General features: G+C 39.5%; 1 protein-coding gene across 6 annotated transcripts in view; it reads right to left on the bottom strand.

Annotated features, from left to right (window-relative positions):
• Nucleotides 1–25,962, bottom strand: part of LOC136831403 (uncharacterized) — a 475,267-nt gene that overhangs the window by 40,725 nt on the left and 408,580 nt on the right. For 5 of the 6 annotated variants that reach the window (XM_067091779.1, XM_067091782.1, XM_067091781.1 and 2 more), the window contains one exon: nucleotides 13,338–13,793. The exons of the other annotated variant lie outside the window; for it this stretch is intronic. In XM_067091779.1, the coding sequence (XP_066947880.1) occupies nucleotides 13,338–13,793 (456 nt within the window). The remainder of the gene's footprint in view (nucleotides 1–13,337; nucleotides 13,794–25,962) is intronic. 6 annotated transcript variants of the gene reach the window in all.

The raw sequence follows: 25,962 nt of genomic DNA on the forward strand, positions 1-25,962 counted from the left end.
AAAAGGCCCAGCCTCCATTACCCTCTTCTAGACAAAGTAGTGCGCACAACAATTCAGAGCTCCTCACAAAATCATTTCGATTACAAATTTTTTCAACAATGAGAATCATGGAAACATCTAAACTTGTAAATTAAGTGCTTATTTTTAAGCTCCAGTTAAAAATTAGTTTAAAATGTGGAACAAGTGTTATTTGTGTACAGAAGCTTGAAACTGGACTTTGTTTACTGTGCACATGGTCTGTGCTCTCTCATGATCTCTGTTATTTGTGAAAAGTGCAAAAATTGAAGATTTGATCATTCTATTTAGAGGTTTTAATAAAGAAATGTTCCACAGTTTATTATTGATTTAGATAATCCTTTCGGATAACAATGTCTACAATAGCCAAGGCGACAACAGCCAAGGCGGTAGCCTACGTGAGGTGGTAGCCTAAAAAATTCAGTGAGAATAATTTATTAAATTGACTATAGTAGATGTTGTCTGTAGCCTATAACCTACGATTACACATCCTAAAGGTGATTTAAATAATCTGGATTAGGTAGTAACCTAAATTAAGGTCAGGAAGAACTTTGAAGACATATCCTTTTATGGTCCTAGGCAGCAGCCTAGTTTACACCAAGGACCCTAGGATTTGATAAACAGGCCACAGAATTTTTCCTTTATGTAGCCTGTACACTTAAGCATGATCTACAATAATCCAGGACTAGGCAGTACCTTATATTAGGTTAAGTGATAAACTTTTACAAAATATTCCATTATTGGACTAAATCATTAGGACTAGATGAAAATAGTAACCTGTGCCGGATGAGATAGTAGCCTAGCTTTAAGGCTACATACAGTACTAAGGCAATTGTGTTTTAGTAACCCATACCCTCAAGTGTGAATTAAATCATTAGGATTAGGCAATATCCTAGATTAGAGTAAGTGACAGCCTAGCTATAAGATTACACTTTATTGGGTTAATATTTTATATAGCAGACCAAATAACCTAGGATTGGATACAAACAACAACCTGGGTTAGATAAAAATAGTAGCCTAACTATAAGTTTACATATTAGTAAGTTGCTGGTTTTATATAGCCTATACATTTAAGTGTAATCTATAAAAATCTGGGTTAGGTAATACCCTATATAGTACTAGGCTAAGACAGAATAAATAAGCCTAGGATTATATATAAACAGTATTCTAGGATCAATAAAAATAAGGTTTTTACGACTCGATAACCTATCTGCATGGCTACACACTGTTAAGGTCTTATGTTGCCTATACCCTTACAAGTGATATAAACCTAGAACAGGCAATAGCCTAAACAGATTAAGTAGGAATCCTTTTTAGGGAATATCCTGCTGTTAGTTTAGAAACAGCATGGCTGAATATCAGACAAAAGGATAGTCTCGGCTACATAAAACAGAAAACCAGATTATAAGATGCTTATTTTTTGTATAACCTATATACAGTACTTGTTTTAAATAAACCTAGCATAAGAAGCGGCTTAGAATAGGTTAAGCGAGAACCCTCTAAGAAATCTATCCTTAATGTAGATTATACTAGAAGGATTAACCTAAGCCATATAAAACAGTAGCTTGGGTTAGTAAAACAAATTAGTTCTGAGAAGATTAGTCTGAACTGCACGGTAATTTAGAATTAAAATTTCAAATAGCCATTGCAAAAGGACTAACAGTTTAACACTTTCCTGTCCAATTGACGTAATATTACGCAATACCCCCCTACCCTCCTTCTTTTCTGACTGACGTAATTTTACGTAAAATTTACCGACATTTTTCGTACGTGTGGTGGGGGTAAATTTTTTTTATTTTCGGACAGTTAGTGGTTTCCATAGGCTAAAGCATACCTTGGACCGTGTAACTCAGGCATCAATACGCCAGGCAAGCAGTCCCTTTACTGCGCATGCACAAATCCCTGGCATAGTAAATTTCTCACAATGAAATCAGCTGATCCTACCCACGCTTCTCTCTCGTATCTTACATTTTTTTTATAAAGTGTAGGATTACATTATTGGAAACACTCTGTTTCGTACCTATTCTATTTTCTATAAATTTTTAGTTCCTCTACTGTGCATGATTTAAATCCATGGCATAGTAAAATTCTCACAATGACATCAGCTGATCCCACCCACGCAGGCCTGGCAGGCCACACTTCTGTCAGAGACCATGTGTACGTCAATCGAGAACAGTTTCCAACATGCTTTCGCAAAGTTTTTATGGTAAAACTAGCGGAAAACGCGTTAGTGCATCACATAAGAGACGTCTGGATTTTAGGCAGGGCTCTGAATCTCATTTTTCATTATCATATATATCGATATTTAGAGAATTTTGTTGGCTTTCTCATAAAAATAATTCATTCACCTAACTGTTATAGCTTTTGAGCTACAAACGATAATGTTGACAATGGTAACATTTTTTTCGTTTCGAACAGCTTATAACGCCAAAATGAAACTGTTGCCGTTACAAAGCCATTTTTCTTGACTCTCACTTTATTCCTCAACCTTTCCTCTACATTTTTGTATATTTACAAAGTAATTTCTATGAAAAATATCCGAGCTAGGGCTCTTCAAAAAAAATGTCTAGCAATAATTCTCACCGTATGCCGGGCAGCGAGCTCTGTTTCTTACCCTATTTTCTATCAATTTTTCACCAACTGGACTTATTCGTTTTTCATTCTTTTATTTGTCGATATTTAGAGAATTTTCTTGGCTTTCTCATAAAAATAATTCTAAAAGCCTAACTGTTATAGTTTTTGAGCTACGAACAATAATGTTGTAACGGTAACATTTTTTTTTCGTTTTGATCAACTTATAACGTCAAAATGATACTGTTGCCATTACCAAAGCTATTTTTCTTAACTCTCCTTTATTCTTCAACTTTTCCTCTACATTTTCGTATATTTACAAAGTAATTTCTATGAAAAATAACCGAGATAGGGCTCTTCAAAAAAGATTTTTTTGTAGCGATAATTCTCACCATACGCTGGGCAGAGCGCTCTGTTTCTTACCCTCTTTTCTATCAATTTTTTCACCAACTGGACTTATTCATTTTTCATTGTTTTATATGTCAATATTTAAAGAATTGTGTTCGCTTTTTCATAAAAAATAATTAATTCGCCTAACTGTTATAGCTTTTGAGCTACGAACGATAATGTTGACAATGGTGACATTTTTTTTCGTTTCGATCAATTTTTAACGTCAAAATGAAACTGTTGCCATTACCAAAACCATTTTTCTTGACTTTCCCTTTATTCTTCAACTTTTCCTCTACATTTTCGTATATTTACAAAGTAATTTCTATGAAAAATTTTGAGATAGGGCTCTTCAAAAAAAATTTTTCTAGCGATAATTCTCACCATAGGCCGCCAGAGCGCTCTGTTTCTCACCCTCTTTTCTATCAATTTTTCACCAACTGGACTTATTCGTTTTCCATTGTTTTATATGTCAATATTTAGGGAATTTTGTTGGCTTTCTCATAAAAAATAATTCATTCCTCTGACTTTCAGTTTTTGGGTTACGAACGAAAACATAAAAATAAGAATTTTTTTTTTTTCATTAAATAACTCACATTTTTCATATTTAGAGGGCTGGGACTCTTATTCTGACTATTCCACCATAAAATATAAACATTTAGAAAAAAAGGACAGCAAAATGAACGTTGTTAGCATAAAATTTCTATTTTTGCTGAATTTTCAAAATAATTATTTTTTCGCACTATCGAGTGCTCCCAGACACATTGGGGTTCATGTACCCTCAGTGATGTGATAACTAAACAGATAGGAAAGGGTTAAGTAATACAGCCATATACGGTGTCAAAATTAACCTAAACCTCAAAGGGTTTTGTGGCGGGATTTTAAAACACAAAAAAAACAGTACACAACACTCACCCTGGTCCTCGGTTGCTGGAAGATGGAGTAAGGCGTCCAGGGTCGCCAACACAGCACACAAACCACAAAACAAACCAAAACAGAAAAACACACTACTCATGAACATACAGCAACAAGAACAGCACACTAACAAGGGAAAACAACAACTTTGCATCAGCACAAAAAAAACTGTCCAAACCAAAAAAAACAGACCAGCACTAGCTCTGACTCAAGACTCAAAAAGACTGCCTTCAAAACCGAAAAATCCTCACACACACATTCCACAGACAGACAGCGCCGTAAACAAACTAACGACCTCATCCCTCTTCCAACAACCGAAGCACTCACTTACGACAATTACACACTCACTCTCTCTCTCTCTCTCTCTCACAAAACGTTGGGAAATGCTAAATAAAAACAAATTTATTCATCCTCTATATTTCTCCCCTTTAGCATTTCCCAACCAACACCTTTCACACCTCTTTCAAATCGCTTCACGCAACACCCATGGATGCTCACTAGCAGGTCCTCTAGATCGCAAGCTGGCACGCAATCATTCTCTCAGAATCATTTTTCTTCTAGCAACATTCAAACTCACATCTTCTCCTCCATTTCTCTCAGATTCACGCTATCTTCTTCACTATTACCACTCTCAATTTCATCCACAATCTCATCTATACCCTCTAACTCGTTCCCAAATAACCCCCAATTCTTCAACTAACCCATCCCATTCGCTCATTGACCTTTCCAATTCTTGCAACGATTCATTCATGCTTTCAATCACTCAGATATTACTGCTACGACATCTCTTACTCTTATTTTTCGCTCACCTCCAACCGCTCACTAACCCCTACACGTTCAGTCAACTCAGTTATATCAAACCCGCATATGCTATAATGTTCTATCCATACCATCACATTCATCCGTATTACACGCTTTATCACTCATTTCCACTTTGGCACTCACACCCCTATCACACAACTTACGACCATTCAGTTTACTTACGTTTCTACCCTTTCTTACGTTTCCTACCATACTCTATCAAAACAAATTGCTGATCCTCATGCAACAACCCCTCACGATACATGCATCACACGCACCGCTTGCATCCTGGAGGATCCACCCATTTGAACCCCTTCACACTCAGTTTCCTGAATTCGCTGTCACAGTCACCTCTTTCGCCTACATACACTTGATACATGCCCTTCCATTCCACATTCGTCACACTTCGCTCTCGGTTCTGAACACATTCTCGCATAATGCCCATTCTTACCACAGTTACAACATATCACATTCACTGGTACCCCTACAACCATTAGCAACATGACCCACCTGTCCGGTTGGTAGCATTTAACCCCCTAAATTCGTACACTCATCTTATAAAATGTCCCGGTTGCCCACACCAAACACGCTCCTAAAGCCCACCTACACTCATTCTTTGTATGTCCTTCCTTTCCACATCTAAAACACTTCGCCGACTTCCACTCACCGACCTTCCCCTTTGTACACTACTATCCCTAACCCTCCAACCCGTTGTTCCCTTACAAACCCATCATTCATCCTCACTGGCACCTCTACATTACTTGCTCTTACACTCCTATCTATTACACTATCGGCCATTCTCATTGGGCCCTCAACACTGCATCCCTAAAGCTTCCGAACTCTGGTACTCTCTCATCTACCCCAGCCCTTACACTTACACTTCTGCTCTCTTTATAACCCTGTCAAGCTCATAATCTTCTACAATTTCCAAAATTTCTCCCCAAGTCAACCTTTCATTCGTCCATCTTTTCTTCTCCTTCCGCTTCAAGTTCACAAATTCTCTAACTCCATCTGGCACTGTCCCTAACAACTTCCGTACTAACTCCTTACATTCATCTATCCCATCATCCCCAAACTTCTTCCTTGCCAACGTCTCCAGCCTACAAGCATACAGTGACAAGGTTTCCCCAGCTTTCATTCTTGCCTCATCAAATTCATTCTTCCTCCTATACGTTACTTAACTCTGCTTTACATACGCCTCGCTTGCTCAACTAATCTAGCTTTCACCTTGTCATACTCAACATCCCCACACTCATAATAACCCTATACATATCAAGTAAAAACCCAGTCAAATACTCTCCTAATTCTCGTGCCCACACTCTCTTACTTTCCCCATACTTATCCTGACAAAACCTTTCATACTCCCCTAAAGAAATCATGCACATCCCTACTTCCATACTCATTATACTTTTCACACCGGGTACCTCCCTCACATACATAGCCTTTCTCACTTCTTTTTCTCACTTTCACTCTCACTTTCGCTACTTTCGCTCTGTCCTTTCATACCCTCTTCCGAATACAAAGAGTCCACTTCTGCACTTACATTCATCTTACTCATTACACTCTTCTTCCCCTCTTTTTATCCACTTTTATCCACTCACCTCCATCCACCTCACTATCACTACTGCCTTCACCCTCTCCCCTTCTTTCCTGCCTTTCCCACTTCCTCTTACCCTTCTTACCAGTTTCCTTTCCCTTTCCTTCTTCCCTTTTTTCTTCCCCTGACTTATCCTTACTTTCCTCTGTTCCTTCCTTGCTTTTCATTCCCTTTTCCTTACCCTGCCTCTCATTCCCTCATTTCTTACTTCCTATTCCCATATCACTTTCATCACTCACGCTTCCATTCACTTCTTCCTCCTTTCTTTCTCTCTTGCCCCTTCACACGTTCCAGAGAACCTGCCTCCAACAGCCCCTTCTCCAAAAACACCCTTGAACATACCTTTCATCATTTCTTCCACACTTCTCATCATTCCCCTCCAACTTTTTATCCATCCTCTCTTCCATTCTCTCTTCTGACTCTTTCATCTCCCTTTCATTTCTTCTTTTGCACTTCTTAGCATTCCTCCCATCTCCTCCAACTGACTCCTCAACTCCTCATTCTCACTCCTCAGCCTCCCATTCTCCTCCTCCAGCCTGCCCTGGAGTTCCCTCAGCCACTCGGAGTTCCTCTCTCAGTTTCTCTATCTCACTCATCCTGACCTCTTACTCACTCGACCCACCACAAACAATCCTAACGGCTATTTTACAACAGCCCCACGTTGGGCGCCAAATTTTTATGTGGCGGGATTTTTAAAACACAAAAAAAAAACAGTACACAACACTCACCCTGGTCCTCGGTTGCTGGAAGATGGAGTAAGGCGCCCACGGTCGCCAACACAGCACACAAAACCACACAAACCAAAAACCAAAACAGAAAAACACACTACTCATGAACATACAGCAACAAGAACAGCACACTAACAAGGGAAAACAACAACTTTGCATCAGCACAAAAAAAAACTGTCCAAACCAAAAACAGACCAGCACTAGCTCTGACTCAAGACTCAAAAGACTGCCTTCAAAACCGAAAAATCCTCACACACATTCCACAGACAGACAGCGCCAGAAACAAACTAACGACCTCATCCTCTTCCAACAACCAAGCACGCACTGAGTACACGACAATTACACACTCTCTCTCTCTCTCTCTCACAAAACGTTGGGAAATGCTAAATAAAAACAAATTTATTCATCCCTCTATAGTTTAAGTTTTTATAGATATTTTATAAAAGATATTACATTTACACACTAGTAATCAAATTAACCTGTAAGATGGAATATGCTAATGATACAGGGATTTACAAAAGTTTCCCCTTATTAAAAATAATTAATTTTAACTAGTTTCTAATAACAGCTTGGTTTTTTTACTAAAGGGCCGCCATTATGCAGGACCCTCAGCTCAAGTGTTCCATAGCAAATTGCTCGGTTTGCTTTTTGCCAGTGGGTACAGCACATACCACCTGCCATGAGCATAGTCCTTGTAAAAAATAAGACAAATTTGCTTGGTTACCATATATGTGCGAAATTTGTAGTGTGCTCTTGGCAGCAACAGCTCGTTTTAAGCTGTCATGATAAGTCCTAGGGTTCAGCAAGGGGGAGGAAGGGGGAGATTATATCTTTCCGGCAGAACTCCAACAGCAGATATTTAACCCTTTCTCAGAAGATCTATATTTGGGCCAAAACCCAGTAACATCAGTCCTGCAGAGGAAATAAAGGAAGTTCCACTTGGAGGTGATTTTCTTACAAATGAAGTTGATATTGCTACCAAAATGACCTTACTGAACCCAGAAGGATCAGCAACCAGCCTTCAGCTAACCATGGGAGAAACTTTCCAGAAGGAATTCAATCCCCCATGCAGCTTTCAGAAGCTGATCAGGACCCTTCCCCCAAAAGGGATATAAGTAACCACTTAACCCAAATTGAAATGACTACATTTTCGGAGGGGTACAGTAAATCACCTAGGACCTCTGCCCCCTTGGTAACAGGCAGTCACAGTTCAGCTGTGGATGCTCAGTCAGATTACACAAGCTCCCCCAAAAGGGATACACAGTTTGCAGCATTTGATCAATTCTATAAGGAAATTATGAGTAGTATCAAAGATGCCCTTGTCACAGAACAGCAATATATAATGGACATATTGCATGATTCCGAACAGGAAATTAAAGAAATCAAGTCAATGAAGTACACTCGAAAGTGTAAAAGTACTGCATCCTGCAACTGAAAAGGGAGAGTGGAAACAAATTCTGACCAAACAAGGACCAAGGTTAGAATTCCAACTGGAACCAACAAAACGGCCAGTTCGGGCTACAAAGCTTCAGATCAAAACATAACAAGGGCTCCAATATTCTCCCTGATGATACTGATAATCCTTGACGAGACGCTTCAATGTGAATTTTCTTTCCTGATGGTAATTATCTAATTGAAAGAAAAACCATGACTAAAGTTGTACATGTGGAGTTTAGAGACAGGACAGCATTCCCTAATACAGAATGGCGCCTAATACTACCTTTGCCAGAAATGGAGAAACCTCAAAAGGAAACAGTTCTCTTGTGTATGAATACAGCATTGAAAGCTATAGATGATGCCCTTTACCAGGTCAACAGGTGGATCTATACTCCCATTATGAATAAAACCTAACTTGCTCACCAAGTACCCCCAGCCTTCTGTCCCTTCACTTTTAAAATAACTAACCATGTGAAGGCAAACTTTCAGAATTATGTAGTGACTAAAAAACGGTAGCCAATGACAAAACTAAAATCATTCGAAACAGCCCTCAAGGTTTAGAAAAATTCCACAAAAGAATGGACAACACTTCAACTCCCTTTTGAAAGGAAAAACCTCCCCTATGATGTGGCTACCCAACAATTTGGGACCCCTATGAGAAGAATCTCAGATGAGACAGCTTCGTCAGAATTCCGTGCTAGGACTCTTCTCCTTAGTATCTTAACCTCTTCCACCTTGCCTGAAGTTGCCACCAAAAGGATTCCAGAAGATTCTAGGACACTTTTTTGCTGTTGTAACTCCAAGTCTTATGAGAACCCTATGGGAAGCACTCTATGACATTTTAGACTGGTGCATAAGAGTGCAAAGGAAACATTGAAAGGGTCCAACAAGTCACTTCCCAATGTGACTGCTTTATCACTTCCCAATGTGACTGCTTTATTACAGCCTAACCCCTTCTGTAAGGACTTGTTTGAGGATTCTGTTGTGACTCAGGTTGACAAGCAAGCATGCCAACAAAATTGTACAGCGTACGCTCTTCTGGGAAAAGGAGAATTCAGGAAACAAAAAACTGAAATTTCCATTTACCCAATTCAAAAAAGGCTTGCTTTGATCAAAAATCATATAAGCCTGCAATCACCTCCAAAACTTTTCCTCATAAACAGGTAGGTGGTCAGAAGGGAAAACCACCTTCAAAAAGGACAGCAACAGTCACATCAGTAAGGACGTCTGATTCTTGAAAGAACCAGACCCCTCTCTGGAAGATTAAGTGCAGAAGGCCCTGTTAAAAGATGCCACAGAGAAACATGCGTAAATTCGCCATCAAGCACATCTCTTCAGTGTTCCTAAAAAGGATTCCTCTGAATGAAGAGTTTCCAGCCCGAGAAGAACCCTAAAAGAGTTCAGAGGTCTGGTTAAACAAATCATTTATAACTAACTAACTAACTAACTGAATGAAGAGTGATCCTCGACCTATCAACACTGAACATGAACATTGTTTACCAAAAGTTTCGGATGACTACCATTACAAAGTACATTCAGTCATTACAAAAGGGATTTGGACAGTTTCTATAGATCTGAAAGACGCATACTGGCATGTCCCTATCACTGCTCCCTTCCGCCCCTTCCTAGGGTTCCAGATAGGGAAAGATATGTACTGGTTCAAAGTCAAGCCTTTTGGGCTAAACATTGCCGCAAGAATTTTGACAAAATTACCAACGGTAATTGTCCAGGAACTCAGGAAAGAGGGAATACAACTAATAACTTACCTAGACGACTGATTAATCTGGGGGCCCACAAGAAAAGAGTGCTTGAAAAACCTAAAAGCAGTGGTCAACAGACTTCAGTCAAAAGGTTTTATAATAAATTGGAAAAAAACCCACTGCACACCCAGCAGACACTTTCAGTGGCAGGGACTGTACATGTATTGGTATACTTTTCACAGCCTGTTGTCTCTCCCCATCAAAACTCAGAACAGAATAAGGAAAAACCTCAAAAGGTTCCTGGCACAGCCCAGAGTTTCCAGATGGCAATTAGAACTCATGAACAGGTCTGCTACAGTCTGCATCAGTAGTAGTTCCAATACTCAGATTGCAAATGAAAAACGAACAAATTTTGGCTATTGCACGCAAGAAAAAAGATGCAAGACCTATCTCAACAAATGAATCAGAAAGTTGGGGAGATACTTTGGCCTTGGACCCAGAGGGAATCTCTGGTGAAATAGGTCACCCTGACTCCTCCATCTGTAAGAGTGACAATACACACAGATGCCTTGTTCACAGGTTGGGGAGGACATTGGGAGGATTGTCAGGTGGCAGGGAGGTGGTCAGCCACTCTGAGGAAGTGTCATATCAATTTCTTGGAATTGATAGCTGTCTTTTTTTCTCTCAAAAAACTTAAAACCTCCAAAAGAGATACATATTTTGTTGGTTCTAGACAACATGACTGCAAGGTCCTGCATCAAGAGATTGGGATCACGTTCACCTCCTCTCAATATGGTAATACTAGCCATCCTTCAGATGGCACAAGCAAAGAAGTGGCACCTGTCTGCAATTCACCTCACAGGGTTTCTCAACATAATAGCAGACACTCTATCAAGGAAAACGACAACCTCAACAAAGTGGATGTTGGACAACCACTCTTTTCAGACAATAGCCAACATGTTTCCACAACAGAAACTGGACCTATCTGCCACATACGAGAATCACAAACTTCCATAATATGTGTCTCCGAACTTGGACACTCAAGCAATAGCAAGAGATGCCTTCCTACAAGACTGAACAAGTGGAGGACGATACATCTTTTTCCTCCACTGTCCCAGATTCGAAGGTTTTGAGCAAACTCCTAACATTCAAAGGAACTGCTTACTTAATGGCTCCAAACTGGCCAAACAGGCAGTGGTTCCTATCACTTCAACAACGGGCAAAAAGATCAATTCCATTATCGTCCGCTGTTCCATCCCAGAGAATAGGAGGGAAAATCATTTACGCATCCTCCTTTCTGAGCCGAGACCTTCACGTACCGATTTTTTAAATATTATCTACCATGAAAACTACTTACCCAACATTACTAGGTACCTAGCGCAAAAATTACGGACATCATCTATCTGGCAATACCAATCCGTATGGAAGATATGGTTAGAAAATATTCATACTGATAGCCCAGTCCAGATTTCTGTAGAAACACTTTTAAATTTTCTGATACCTTGTTGAAGACAAACATCTTGCGGTTACAACAATCATGGCATACAAGGCAGCATTAACAGAACCCTTGCTTTAAAGATTCGGGATTGACTCCAGCATAGAAGTTGTTACTTCCCTTCTGCAGTCTTTTGCTCTACGAAGACCCGCTCCCGAAAGACTTCCAATTACTTGGTCCTGGAACAAGGTGCTTAGGCTTCTATCTACCCCTCAATTCAGCAGACCCAATACAACAGTAATTCACATGCTACAAAAGGTGATCTTCCTAACTTCATTAGCATCAGGAGCCCATATTAAAGAACTGGGCTCCCTTAGATGGGGATGATACATCACACAAGCTGTTGATAATCAATTATCATTGTCCCCTGGCCCATCATTCCTGGCCAAGAATGAGGATCCTTTAAGAAGAAAATCTATTCTTATAAGAAAACTCAATTTAGCAGACAAAACATTATGCCCAGTTCAAGCACTTAAGGTTTACCTAGAGGTCACGGCAAACATCCCAGAAGGTCTGATTTTCCTACACCCTAGCACAAATAAACCACTCTCTCTACAAGGGCTAAGAATAATTCTAGTGTCCCTGATTCAAAAGGCAAACCCACACTCCTTTCCTAATTCACATGATATTAGGAAAGTAAGTACATCATTGGCCTTCTTCAGAAATGTCTCTTTCAAATAAGTCTCTGAAAGTACAGTACACAGTGGGCATCAGTGACAGTATTCTTAAAAAATTACTGCCATGAGCTATAAAAAATTTGTCTACACTGCATATCAGTACATGGTATGATTAGTCCTGACCCCATAGGCTCTACAGCAGAAAACCAGGAGTCTACCTAAATGGTGAGTATGCTGACTATTGCTGGGGAAGGTGCAACAAGACTACAACCACACCCAGCACACTTAGGTACGTCACCACAGAACTTCACCCTAAAAATACAAGTTCTTGTTTAGTTTCTCATTTCTTGTTACCAAAACACTCAAAGGTTTTTTAGAATAAGAAATGAGACTTGAAACTTGTGGCTTGACCTCAGACCAGAAATGTTTTTTGTTTTCCTTTGGGTTTTTAGGATTAAAATTTTGAGAGCTTAAGCCCTTTGTCACCTGTCAATTTTCTTTTGTAAAGCTCCTTGAGGACAAAACAAGCATCTATGCTATCAGAAAACAGGTTCCTATTTTTGGTAGTCGCTCTTCCTCAAAACCCTCCCACTTTCCTGACAAAAAGGCATGGGATTTGGGCAAGGGATCATCCTACATTGATCAGCAGTGAGTAATGGAGGCTGGTCTTCTGCCTGCCCGGTCGTAAACAAGATGGCTGATGTGCAATAGTCACTTCTTAGAGTTTTTGACATAGAAAAACTGGGTTCAGCTTTGCAGAAGATGAGGGAAAAATGCCCTTTTATCCTTAAGTCCATTATACTCTACCACGTCACAGAGTTTTCATTATGACACAATACCCGGCTACAAGATCAGGCTAAAAGATATTTCTTTGATACTAGTCTAGTCATCATGGAGTGCTGGCACACCATGGGGGTTAACTCTTTGAGGACTCAACAGTAACTACCAAAAATAGGTTTTTCCTAGGTCAAAACCTGCTTGATTGTGTTTATAACCAAATACGTGAAATTATGTAAATTATTCATTAATTTGTGTACAAAACAACCAAACTCAAGTAAAAAAAAAATTTAAAACCTGTTGTAAGTCGAGGTATTTTCTTCACAGGATGATATTCTTTCAGTTCCTTGCCATTACATCTTGTCATCTTATTCTTTGATTTGTTTGAATCTTGTCTTGTTAGCTCTTCTTCCATTTGTCTCATTACTTGAACTGCATTGGGCTCCAAGAATTTTTCTCTGTTGGTCTCTCTTCCTGACTGACTTGTTATTGCTACACACGGTTCTTTCCAAGTGGTCTTTTTACCTAACTTAACTGAGTTTGCTCCTTTAAAATCTTGTCTTGTAGGAGTTCCTTTTAGCCTATATGTTCCTATTTCACCTATTTTTTCTGTATTCTTTGGCTCTGGTGTGCTTGTCTCTGCTTCAAATAACTCTTCCCTAGTTCCAGCTCTTAATTCCTTTAACTTAGGTAATTCTTCTCCATCAGTGTCCTTCTCTGACTTGCTTTTGCTTGGTTCTTGAATAGCTGAATCTGGAAATGATTGGAACAACAAATTACTTAAACAACATAGCAATGTAGAGTGACAGAAAAAATTTTAATCATCATCAGACAGAATGATCTGAATGTTTCATTGTTACAAAGTTTCAATATATATATGTTATAATGTAAACACTTATGCATAAAAATGGACTGTGATGTTTGTTTCTACATCTCAAGCTTTTATTGAGCAAAAAAGTAATCTTCACAGCAAATTTAAATTTTCAACTCAACTTGCAACATTACCTGTTTATGAGTCTGCATGAATCCCATACACTCTAACCCTAAAAAGTATAAATAAAAAAGAAGAAAAGACATTGACCCCAGTAAACTGGGTGCCTATCTCATTTTTTGTATTGTCTGAACAGCTGCAACAGGGGTCAAGAGGTGGGAATTTTAGTTAAAAGACATGTCTAAAAAAAGAACATTTGTGTCATTACAAACCCTTTGATTTCAGCATTGCCTCTAAAGAGGAATTTAAGAAGCAGGGAGCTAAGTTGCTAACACCCCACGAGGATGATGAACCTGAAATACCAGGATACCTTGGGAAGGAGACTGAAAGGAAAGCCATACTTCCTGAGAATAAGAAAGTCGAGACTGCATTACTCAGAATTGACCTTCCAAGTGCAAAGTAAAAACTCAGACAAAATTGACCATTCAATACATAATAAGTAGCAAAGATTGGCATACAGCCAACAAAACACAGTGCCCTCGAACAACTTCCTTAGTTTACAAACCACAGCAATTCCTTAACCTTGAACAACTTGCTTAGTTTACAGCATACAGCAATTCCTTGTACAGTATATAGTAATTAACAGCTTATCCTAATTGGTATTTTGTAATTTTTGTTCAATTTAAAATACCAATTTAATTATTCAATTTTAGAAAAATATTTGCAAAATGAACTGCTCCTGTTAACAATATTTGTACAATGTAGTAGTTTAGTCTACCTACTTTATGGGGATGTTTATAAGATTTGTAAAATACAAAGTACACAACCTCTTCTAAAACATGCCCTTACCCTTTGCTCTTTTTAAACATTGTGCACATTGCAAATTTTTTTCTCCATGTATATTTTACAACCCTAAGAACCTCTTATAACATCGGACAAACCCAATACACAATGCTGAGTTCCCCCTAACACATTTCCCACACTATCAACGTGGCTACTTTTCTGACAAAGTATATTTTAGTTTAACCAGACCACTGAGCTGATTAACAGCTCTCCTAGAGAGGGCTGGCCCGAAGGATTAGATTCATTTTACGTGGCTAAGAACCAACTGGTTACCTAGCAACGGGACCTACAGCTTATTGTGGAATCCAAACCACATTATGACGGGAAATTAATTTCTATCACCAGAAATAAATTCCTCTAATTCTTCATTGGCCGGTACAAGAGTCGAACGCTGGGCCAACAGCGTGCTAGCCGAGAGCTCTACCCATCCCTCCAATGAAGAACTGAGCTCTTTTCTGAGCTTCTTTGCCAGTCTCCATTAACCTTGTTTTGCTCTAGCTGATTATCAATTTAGTCCTCTCAATCAACTCTTCCATCTTCCAAGTAATTTCTAAAACTCCCTCACAGAATTCTGCTGTTAACATATGCTATCTCTACACAGCAGCTCCCAGGGCATCACTCTCAGCAATCCTTTGCAACTCTCTCCATTACTATGATAATCAGCAAGGGACCCAAGGCAGATACGTAATGATCACTAACATTTATCTCAATTTCTTTGGATTTACCTGCTACTGCTCTAAATCTAGTACAATAGTACAGGAGCTTAACTAGCTTTTCAAGTTTTTACAGGTACTTTAAGTTGCACAATCAGTTCCTATTTGCAAAGTGCATTTTTATAGTGGCTTCACTTAAAAAACAGCATTTGCTGTTGTTGTTTCCTTGGCCATAAGCTAAACCAATGGTTATACATTTTCACAAATATTCAAGCATTTCCTCCAGCACCTCCTCTAATATTTTTACAGCATGCTCAATAAATCTTATTTATCGATATTGCAGCCAACTTCCCTTTACATATTATTATTGGTCCTTAATATTTGCTCTTCTCATTATTCTGAGCTAAGATTACGTTTCTAATTCTCCCAAATCATCGCCTTTGCCACTCACTCCTGCCTTTTAGCCTCCCTCCTCTTTATGTTATGTACCTCACTATCTCTTCTCTGTTGATCCTCTGCCAGAGCATGAAAGCTCTCTTCCTTCAACTGTCCTTCGTACATTTTGATTCTATGACCATTCCCTTCTCTTTACAGAATATCCATTACCATATGTCCCACTACATAATCTCCGAAATGATAGTAATATAATTTCAAAGATTAATATTACAGTAATAGGATAATAGTTTAGGGTATATTTGATGTAGGATGCTAGTTTAAGGTACAGTATACATTTGGTATTTGAACTTTCAAGATAGGCAGTTTATAAGCATTTTTAGAGGGGGGTGTTAACTATTCGCAGATTTTAACTATTTGCCTGGGGCTGTGGTGCGCATCCCCCACGAATTTGTGGAGTTTACTGTAATAAAAAAAAAAATTTATCACCCACGAATTTGTGCGGTTTACTGTAATAAAAAAAAATAAATAAATTTATAAGAGCTCTAACCATGTTTACAGGTGACATCATTCTCCTCTCTCTCATGATACATATACAGGCAGCCGCCGCTAACCGGCAGCATCAGTTAACAGCATTTCGGTGTTACGGTGCTTGGCTAGCAATGTTACTGGCAGGAATTTCGGCGCTATTTCGCCAATTTTTGGTTAATGGCACTCAGCCAGGGACAGAACCCCCACCATTATATATATATATATATATATATATATATATATATATATATATATATATATATATATATATATATATATATATACAGGGTGTTTTGAAATTAGAGCCCCCCTCTACAGCATAAACTAAAACTGATATGGACAAAAACAAAAGTAATTCAAAACAGGTATTTAAGTTTCTCTGAGTATTTAATATTTTGTGTGGCCTCCATCTGCCTATACTACAGCCTACATTCTTGAGGGGTATGATTTCAGCAAATCGCAAAAAACCTGAGACTCAAACTCCATTTCCCTGAGCACTTCGGTCACCTCTCTTCGCAGGTTGTCGAGGCTTTGTATACCATCATAGTTCACTGCACGCGCTTCAACACGATCCTTTAAGATACTACCAATGCTTTCACACACATTAAGGTCAGGGGAGCTACCTGGAAATTCACCTGAAGAAATCAATACCATTGTTTCGAAGCAACTCCTATGTCTGAAGAGCCTTGAAACATGGTGCCTTATCAAGCAAAAATGTGACTTATTCAACAGCTAACACATTTTCAGGATCTTTGAGGAAAGGAAATACTCCACCAGTAAGCACAGTTTCTCTGAAGTATTCATCATTCCATGACTGTCCTTTTTCTTTGATGATCCACATTAACCGTTTGGCTGTGAAACAGAGAAAAATTCCCAAACATTCAGGAAATTTCACAACTTGGCGATAGTGCACATCATCGCTGATATCATCCAACTTTGCAGCCCAAATGATGTCATTTTTATGATTTGGCTTCCTGACTGTGTAAATGAAGAATTCATCTGATGCGGCAACATGGAGAAAGTCTGCTTCATCCCAATCTTTAAGAAATGAACCACAAAACCATGCATGGTCTTCTCTCTGTTGCTGACTGATGTTGGGCTTGCTGATAACATGAAATGGCTTGATACCAGATTTTTTCAACTCACGATATACAGCACTATAACTTCTCTTCTTTCCTCATTTTGTTTCTAGTTCAAGCGTCAATTTACATAAAGACTTTCTTGGTCTACCCACTGCCTCAGCTATGATGTCTTTTGACTCCTGAGAAAGGACTTCAGGCCTTCCAAGATTCTCACTCTTTTTGCGATGACAGTCATATGGATTTTTGTTCCAGTTTCTTTTAACAAAGGATTCATCTCTTTTAATGTATTTAGTTATCCAGGAACGTGAAATGAAGGATGCGCCAGCATCCCTGGCCTCTCTGAAGGTTATAGCCCGGATTCGGTCAATCCATCTGATTTCCTCCGAGTCGTTAGCCATGGCTGTATCTAACTCCGTCACTCAGTCTGATAATACAAGAAATGTAAAATGAAAAATAGCTTAAGGGGATCGGCCGGTTTCCGACTTTTTTAACGACAGGTTGTTGATATATAAGGGGTTTGTTTAAGGATATTGTGTGGAACTTCTGGGGAAAAAATTTTTATTCAGTGACCTTAGGTTTTGTGATGCCAGAGCATTTTTTGGCCAAAAATGGCCATTTTCAAAATGCATCTCCTCCTTTGCTTTTTGGTTTTAAGGGATGAGATTTGAACCACATATAAAACACATATGGATGTTTTCGATACAAAGCCGGGGATTTTTGATTTTTCAATTATTTTTCGAGATATTTTTTTTTTTTTTAATGAAATTTTTCCGGAAAAATTACAGAAAAAAATTGCCAAAAATCAGAAACTCAAAATATTAAAAATCCCGGCTTTGTTTTAATCTACCATGTTTCCCCATGTTATATTTAAAATGTCATTTAGATTGGTCCAATACTAAGGGAGGAGATGCATTTTAAAGGCGAAAAACTTATGTTTTGAGAAACGGGCCTTCAAAGTTTTAGTTACATAAAAAAGTAAAAGGGACTTCAAAGACTGTGTTACAATTAATTCTATGGTTTTAATTTTTATTTTTGGGTATTAATTAATGCAAAATGATTATAAATAAGAATATTAATTGATTATTTATGTGCCTAAGACACATTCTTATAAATTTTAGGTTCCTGGTCCCCCTGTCTGATCTTGCTGCAAGGTATTACTCTAGGGTATCATAGTTGCCTCACACTTTTTTATTAGTGTCTCGAATCCATCCCTTGCCAAATGGATCCTGGGAATTACTTTACATTCACAATTAGGGATTCGTGATTCAAGTAATTCATCAAGTCTTGCTTCACTTATTATGATCATTTTATTTTCAGGATCGTCTATAATATCAGCCTCCAAGCTACTGCTTTCTTTTTTTCTAAAATATCTTTGCCCTTTGGTAGTGACGAACAAATAAAAAGGCGTTTAGGGGTGGATGTGGTTGGTCTCTGGTCAGCAGAGATCGCTGCCTGCGCGCCGTTTGATGGGCGACAGCTCTCTCTCTCTCCGTCGCTCCATTCCCCTCTATGGCACTAATTTCTTGAACTCTTTCTTCTACTTCTTGCTTGGACTTTTCCACTTGGCTTTTCCGCATTCTAGAAGCATGAAGTGAACTCTTGGACCTTTTAGGCACGGTGAAAAAACAAAAACACTGCAGAAAATACAGAGTTCAGTCAAGGCTAGCGAGCATGAAAAACGTGTCCTTCTAGCTTGGAAGTTTATAGGCAACTCTCGGCCACAGTCGGCGTCATGGTATGATGTGTGCGTTGTCATGGCTAGGAATAACTAAAAAGGTGCCGAGTAGGATATTATTGACATTATACATTTCATTTCAAAGGAAGTTTTCGTAATATATATCGCAAAAACTATACCAGACTAAATCATTTGCGCTACTGGTGTTTTATGGGTATATAGTTATTGTTACATTTTAGGCCATAACTAGAGAAATGTGGCAAATTTTAGCATAATATTTCGTGGACACATTCTTGAACCCTATACAAAGCCATAGAATTTTTTTCAGCAAATCGAATTTTTTAAAGATTATTGGGTTTTTTTAGGCGGCCGATCCCCTTAATAGAAACTTAAAATAATGTGCTTGGAGATAGGCTATTGCAGAAAACTTCATAACTTTCCATTTGTTCTGTGGAGTGGGGGGCCTCTAATTTCGAAACACCTGGTATATATATATACATATATACATATACATATATATATACATATACATATATATACATACATATACATATGTATATATATACAGTACACATATATATACACATACATATATATACATACATATATGTAAATATATATATATATATATATATATATATATATATATATATATATATATATATATATATATATATATATATATATATATATATATATATATATATATATATATATATATATATATATATATATATATATACATATATACATATACATATATATACATATGTATATACATATACATACATATGTATATACATACACAAATATAAATATACATATATATACATATATATACATATATATACACATATATATATACATACACACACCCATATATATATACATATATATATATATATATACACATATATATATATGATATATATATATATATATATATATATATATACATAACTGAATCACCTATATGTGATATGTCCTAAAGATAAAATCTGAATCACGGAAACACTGAAGTGATGAACTGAAGTCCTTTCAACTTAAAGAAAGATAAAATCCACGAAGGAAGCGGAAACACTGGAGTGCTGCAGGGAAAAGTTTTCGACACAAGTCCTTTACTTAGCAGAATTTATATACTCTGCTAAGTGAAAAGGACTAGTGTAATAAAGGCCTCACACTTTACTCCAGTGTTTCCAGTGTGATTTTATCTTTATTTATAATATATATAGTACATATATTACTATATATATATACATATATGTATATACATATACATACATATATATATATATATATATATATATATATATCCTTATATATATATATATATATATATATACACATTATATATATATATATATATATATATATATATATATATATATATATATATATATATATATATATATATATATATATATATATATATAGTTATATATATATATATATATATATATATATATATATATATATATATATATATATATATATATATCATAAATTGGGTCCTCAGTGAGGATGGAAATTGGAATAATTTATTACTATAGACTGCCTTCGTACCAAGGGGGTCCAAGATTATGAACAAAAATTAAAACTACTGGAAACTCACCTTAGAATCATCCTTGATTTACGTAAATAATGAAGGTCACCATTGGAATTAGAATTCTTTTACAATCAAAAGGGGTTTATTTGCAGAGAATGGGGCAAATACGTGAGACCAAAATGGTAACAATTTACAGACACACAAATCACTTATGATAGATCAATAATGCAGTAATTTACAGACACGCAGTGTATATAAATAAGAGGGGCCACAGATACTACAATCTCCATTGATACAAATGACTTTGTCATGCTAAAATGCATCAATTCACAGACACTAATACATTGGAAGGGCTGAATTCCAGAATAATGGCAATTGGTTAATCAAGATGATTTTTGTGTGGGCAACGGATTCTTGCGATCAGATTGTGACCAGGAATGTTTGTGAAATTTGGGATGGCAGTCATGAATGGGGCCGGGCATAGAGTTGCGGACTGGACAGGATAGGATGGCTCCAGGAAGAGGGGTCCGGAGTTAGTACAAACACATGGGGAGAAGGAAACCTCCCTTGCTATTAAATAAATGCAATGAATCTCCGCACTAGGGAGGAATTGCTCACCTGAGTTACTTAAATTAATTTGCCCTTAATTTACACTATGGAGGGAATATTTGAATACTTATCATGAATCACATTAGGTTGATTTCTAAGCAAGTCATGGGGCGACTCACGGGCTGCTCGAAGTAGGCTGACTTAACATAGGGACTGCTTTTTAGGAAGAAAAAAATTGAAGTTTGAAGGAATGGAAAAATCAAAGAATTTCATGGGGAGGGAAAGGGCTGGCTTACTGACTAATTGAGGACAACGTACCTGGGCCTGTAGATGTGTGCGTTAAACATGTGAAACTCGGCCATGTGCCGGAGTTAGTTTTCACCAGCGTAAAAGGAAGCAGCGTCCAAACGTGTGTCTCAGATGATAGGTATATGCGGAGTGGGGTGCTTTCCGGGAAAACAGTGTGTGCATTCCACTGTTGTTTGTTTCAAAGTCTCAGCCTATGTCGATCTGCAGAGTCATACAGCCAGCAAAGGAGTGGAGAAAAAATAGCTCTTTAGATTAAGTACTTAGAGGTTAAGGTCCTATCTATCTCACAGCCTGGATGCGCCTTCCATTCCCCTAGAGGATCGGCTGCTCCTGTATTGCGTGATGGGGGTGAGGGGTTTTCCTATTGTCTACCCCAGGTCAGCTGAGGTGGGGGCTGCCCCTACATGAGTTCAAACAGGCGCTAACTGCCTTTCCTAGTTCAAAATACGCTTGGTTCTACCTCGCCCGCCATGTTTTCTTGGCCCTACAGTCAATGAAAGGTGAAATTCTTCCCTGAATAAATTAATTACTAGCTGTCGGACAAGGGAGGAATAAATCTTTAACAGGTCCCCCCTTTGAAAAGGCCTTCACATCCTTTGGCGTGAAGGTCTTGGCTAATTCCTCCCGACTGGGCAGCTAGCTACCCTACATAAGTTGCTTTGGCACTGCAATAGCTAAAGGGGCCTATCTAACTGCTAAGAGGGGTTCTGAGTTGGCTAACTTCACGTCTATAACGGGCCTAACCTAGCTAAGGGTATAGACACTTCTGCTAACTGTCTCTGACGACAGGAGAACTCTACGCCTAGGCAAATACACATAGTAATACCTAACCTAACCTACTATCCTACGACTCTGGCACTGAGCAAGCTGGCACTGACTGTTTAAGAGAGGAAAATCTGAAACATGAAAAATGAGCATTTAAAGATGAAGGGGAGGAGAACTGGGAGTAATTGTCACCTTCAGACTTACCGCTGGAATAGATAATGCAGTGATCAATTGCATCAGAAGCCCTGGGTCCGTTGAAATGGCAATTTCCAAGGCTGTTCAACAAAGGGGGAAGAACGAAGGGGGTTATGAGAGACGCCTGATACGCGTGTTGCCTCTCTCATGATTGCTTTTCAACTCTCCCAAAGCTGGGTCAGTGGCTTGGGTGTTTGTTTCAAACTCCTCCCCCAAACCACCTTGGCGTTGGCGCAGGTAGTATCTGAAAAATTATAAAAAAAACTTGCCAGTACAAAGGTCATAGAAAAGTGAGCTTAAGGTACAATCCAGCTAAGGGTGGTCCTAGTAAAACCTATCCTGTCTGATATGCCTCTAAATTGAAATTCCTACCCCTTTTGATGGTTGGACCTTGGGAACAACACCTGCTCGCTTGCTTCCCTACCTAGTATGCCCTCTTACTTTAATAAAGAGAGTTTTTTTACATTTCAATTAAATCAAGGAAAGGAGGTTGAACGGCGATTCTGAATATTTTTAATGGCTCCCCCACCTTAAAAAGGCCTTCACTCCCTTTCAGGCGTGAAGGTCTGCACTAAATAAGCCGTTTGCCTTGATTACTTTATTCTTTTCCCCTGAACAGATTTGGCCCTTGTAATACAACTAGCTAAGGATATTCCTGACTCTAGACTCTAGAATGGGATATAAGCTTTAACCACTTACTTTCTACAGTCTCCTAACACTACTTAAAGGTGCTTATGGATATTTACGTGCTACTTCTGATGATCGTGATATTCAGTCCTAGCCAAATGGTACATTCAATTGTATCTTTTATGACATAACCTATTAGAACCTGCTATAGCAGCAACGTAAAGAACAATGAACTAGCTAAGTTACAATATTCTCACAAGTATACAATGTCTTACACTAGAATTTGCAATCACAGTAAACAAAAATATAATCCGAGTTCTTTAAATGAGTTTTTCTTTATATGGAAAATGTTTGCCTAAACTGAGGCATTATGCCATGCGTGTCATGAGCTCAGTGGCTCTGTTTACAATATTTACAATTACTGGCTTCACAAGATATACTTACATGGTTACTGCTGCTCACTGCAAGGTTTAAATGACAAGGTTACTAGTACTACTTACTCAATATGGTCTAGGCTGTTACTAAGACAGAGATCACGCCAGCTACCTCGTCTGGGAAGGAGCCCAGATCACTCTGAGATGGAAAGGGCACTGTGCCAAGAGGGCACAAGAGCCAGAATGAGCTTGTGGCTCTTGCAACTACTTGGCTCTCTTCCAACCCTTCTTCTTCTTCTTCGAGTTCCTCCAAGGCCTAAGTCAGTCCTAGGAGGTGATGAGGGCACCGACTCTGGGGAAAGGCCAGAAGGGCTAGCAGGCGCCTAGTCAGGGGTAACCTCAGAGGCTATGAGAAAGATCCCTACTCCGGCTGTTGCAACAACCAGAGCAAGAGCAGTCTCAACCTCTGCATCCGGGGAGGCCAGTTCCTGGTCTCCCAGAGAAAGTGTAGTAGTTTGATCCACTAGGGGTTCATCCTCTGGGGATGGATTTGGTGAGGAAGAAGTGTCGGGTGCCAGAGACTCACAGGTTGCCAAGGTTACTGTAGTGATGAGTCCTGGATCTCCCAGAGGAGGATCCAACTCATGATCTGGATCTGGCACAGGGTCCAATTCTTGTGGTGCCTCAACATCCCAGACGGACGGAGCATGGCACTGATTGAGCTTGCAAGTGGCACTGGCAGAGATTGATGGTCAGGCATGCCTGACAAGGGGTCCAGAGGTGCAATACCTCACGGATGGCTTGGGTTGGGCTGAGACAGATTCCTTTCCCAGCTGGAGGTCAGAGCCTCTTGGAGAGTCTTGATTTGGGGCGGCTGCTGGGCATTGCTTATTTGGGCAGCCCTCCCAATTACTGGCATGGCCTGTCACCTTGCACGCTCTACAGCGGTACTGCTTCCCTTGATTGTCCCTTTGTGGAGAGGGAGGACCTTGTTGCTGGTTGTCCTTTCATGGAGAGGGAGGGCTAGGCTTGGAATTGCTTTGCATGTGCCCCTTCCACTGACCACTTCAGCGGGCAGAAGGTGGTTTTTTCTCTCAGTGGCACGCCAGTCAAAGTGGCTGTGCTTTGAGCTGGTGATCCTACAGTCGGGGCCTCCATCAAGGAGGTAGAGTGGCTGCGAAGTGGCACTGGGGAAGGGCTTCCCCAGAGGTGGTCCCGACCCAACAGGAAATCCACTCCAGGCCCGATTCAATTCACCACACCAAGGCGGTGAGGTAGCGTGCCCCAAAGTGTTGTGACCTGGAGCCTGACTGTGGGAATAGTTTTGGTGTGGCCCTCTACCCATTTCATCTCCCACAGAGTTTTCTCATCAACTGTGGCACTGGCTGTCACTTGGGGCCTATCAATCAGGCTAACGTCGGCTGCAGTTTCTACCATGACCAGTAGGTCCACGGGCAGGCTAGAGCCATTAAGGGGTGCCTCTTGGGGTGAAGTATCTTCTGCAGCCTGGCCGCAGAAAAAAAGATGTGTATCAAGTGGACAAACTTGGTGGCTGGGACATGATTTGGGCAGGCCTGATGTCCAGCATTATAGTGGCTGGCAGCACCACAGGATCGGCAAGAGCCTTTTGTAGGGGCTCAGTGACCTGCGGTGACTGTTGGTGGAGAGGATTGAGTGGATGCAGAGGGACAGGAGTCCCGGTTATTGGTAGTAGACGGTTTGTTGGTGCCCAAATTGTAGCGGCAATCTGATTCAGTGCCCCACCTTCTTACAGTGGGCGCAAGTAGGATTGCTAGGCAGTCCGTTCTTCGGGCGAGTCGAGCCTGAGAGGTACCCGGGGGCCACTGTGCACCGCTGAGATGTGCTGTGGGACTGGTTGTTGGTTTCCCAAGAATTGGCCATATGGCAGGCTTCCATAAGTGTGGTGGGCTGCTTGTCGTTGAGATACACAGCATGGGACCCAGGCACACGCTGGAAAAGATCCTTTAGCATGGTCCGATTGAATAGGTCCTCGAATGCAGTGCATAACAGGGAGTCGAACAAGCGGGTACCAAACTGGGTCTTGTGACAGGCCCATTCAGTCCAGGACCAGCCGACTTCCTTGGTAAGACTTCGGAACAGCTGTCTCCATTTCTCCAGGGTTATTTCGTAGGCTTTCGCTATGACCCTACAAACTTCTACCATGTCGCCTCTGACTCTTCTCCAATGAGTGGAGGGCTGCCTTAGCTTTTCCTTCTATGTGCTTGACAAGCAGCTAAGGCCCTCTCAGTCTCGGTGGTGTTGTAGTTTTCAAAGAGTGACTCTATTTCCTCCAAACATGCTTCTGGTTCTTCCCCAGTCCACTTGGGGACTAGGGAAGTAATGCTTGAGACTGGAGCATTTGGTGCAGCAGGTGTGGGGTTGGAGGCTTGTTGGATAGTCATAGCTTCAGCATTTTCCCTTCGAGCCT

The sequence above is a fragment of the Macrobrachium rosenbergii genome, chromosome 48 (genome assembly GCF_040412425.1).
Source record: "Macrobrachium rosenbergii isolate ZJJX-2024 chromosome 48, ASM4041242v1, whole genome shotgun sequence".
Lineage (NCBI taxonomy): Eukaryota > Metazoa > Arthropoda > Malacostraca > Decapoda > Palaemonidae > Macrobrachium > Macrobrachium rosenbergii.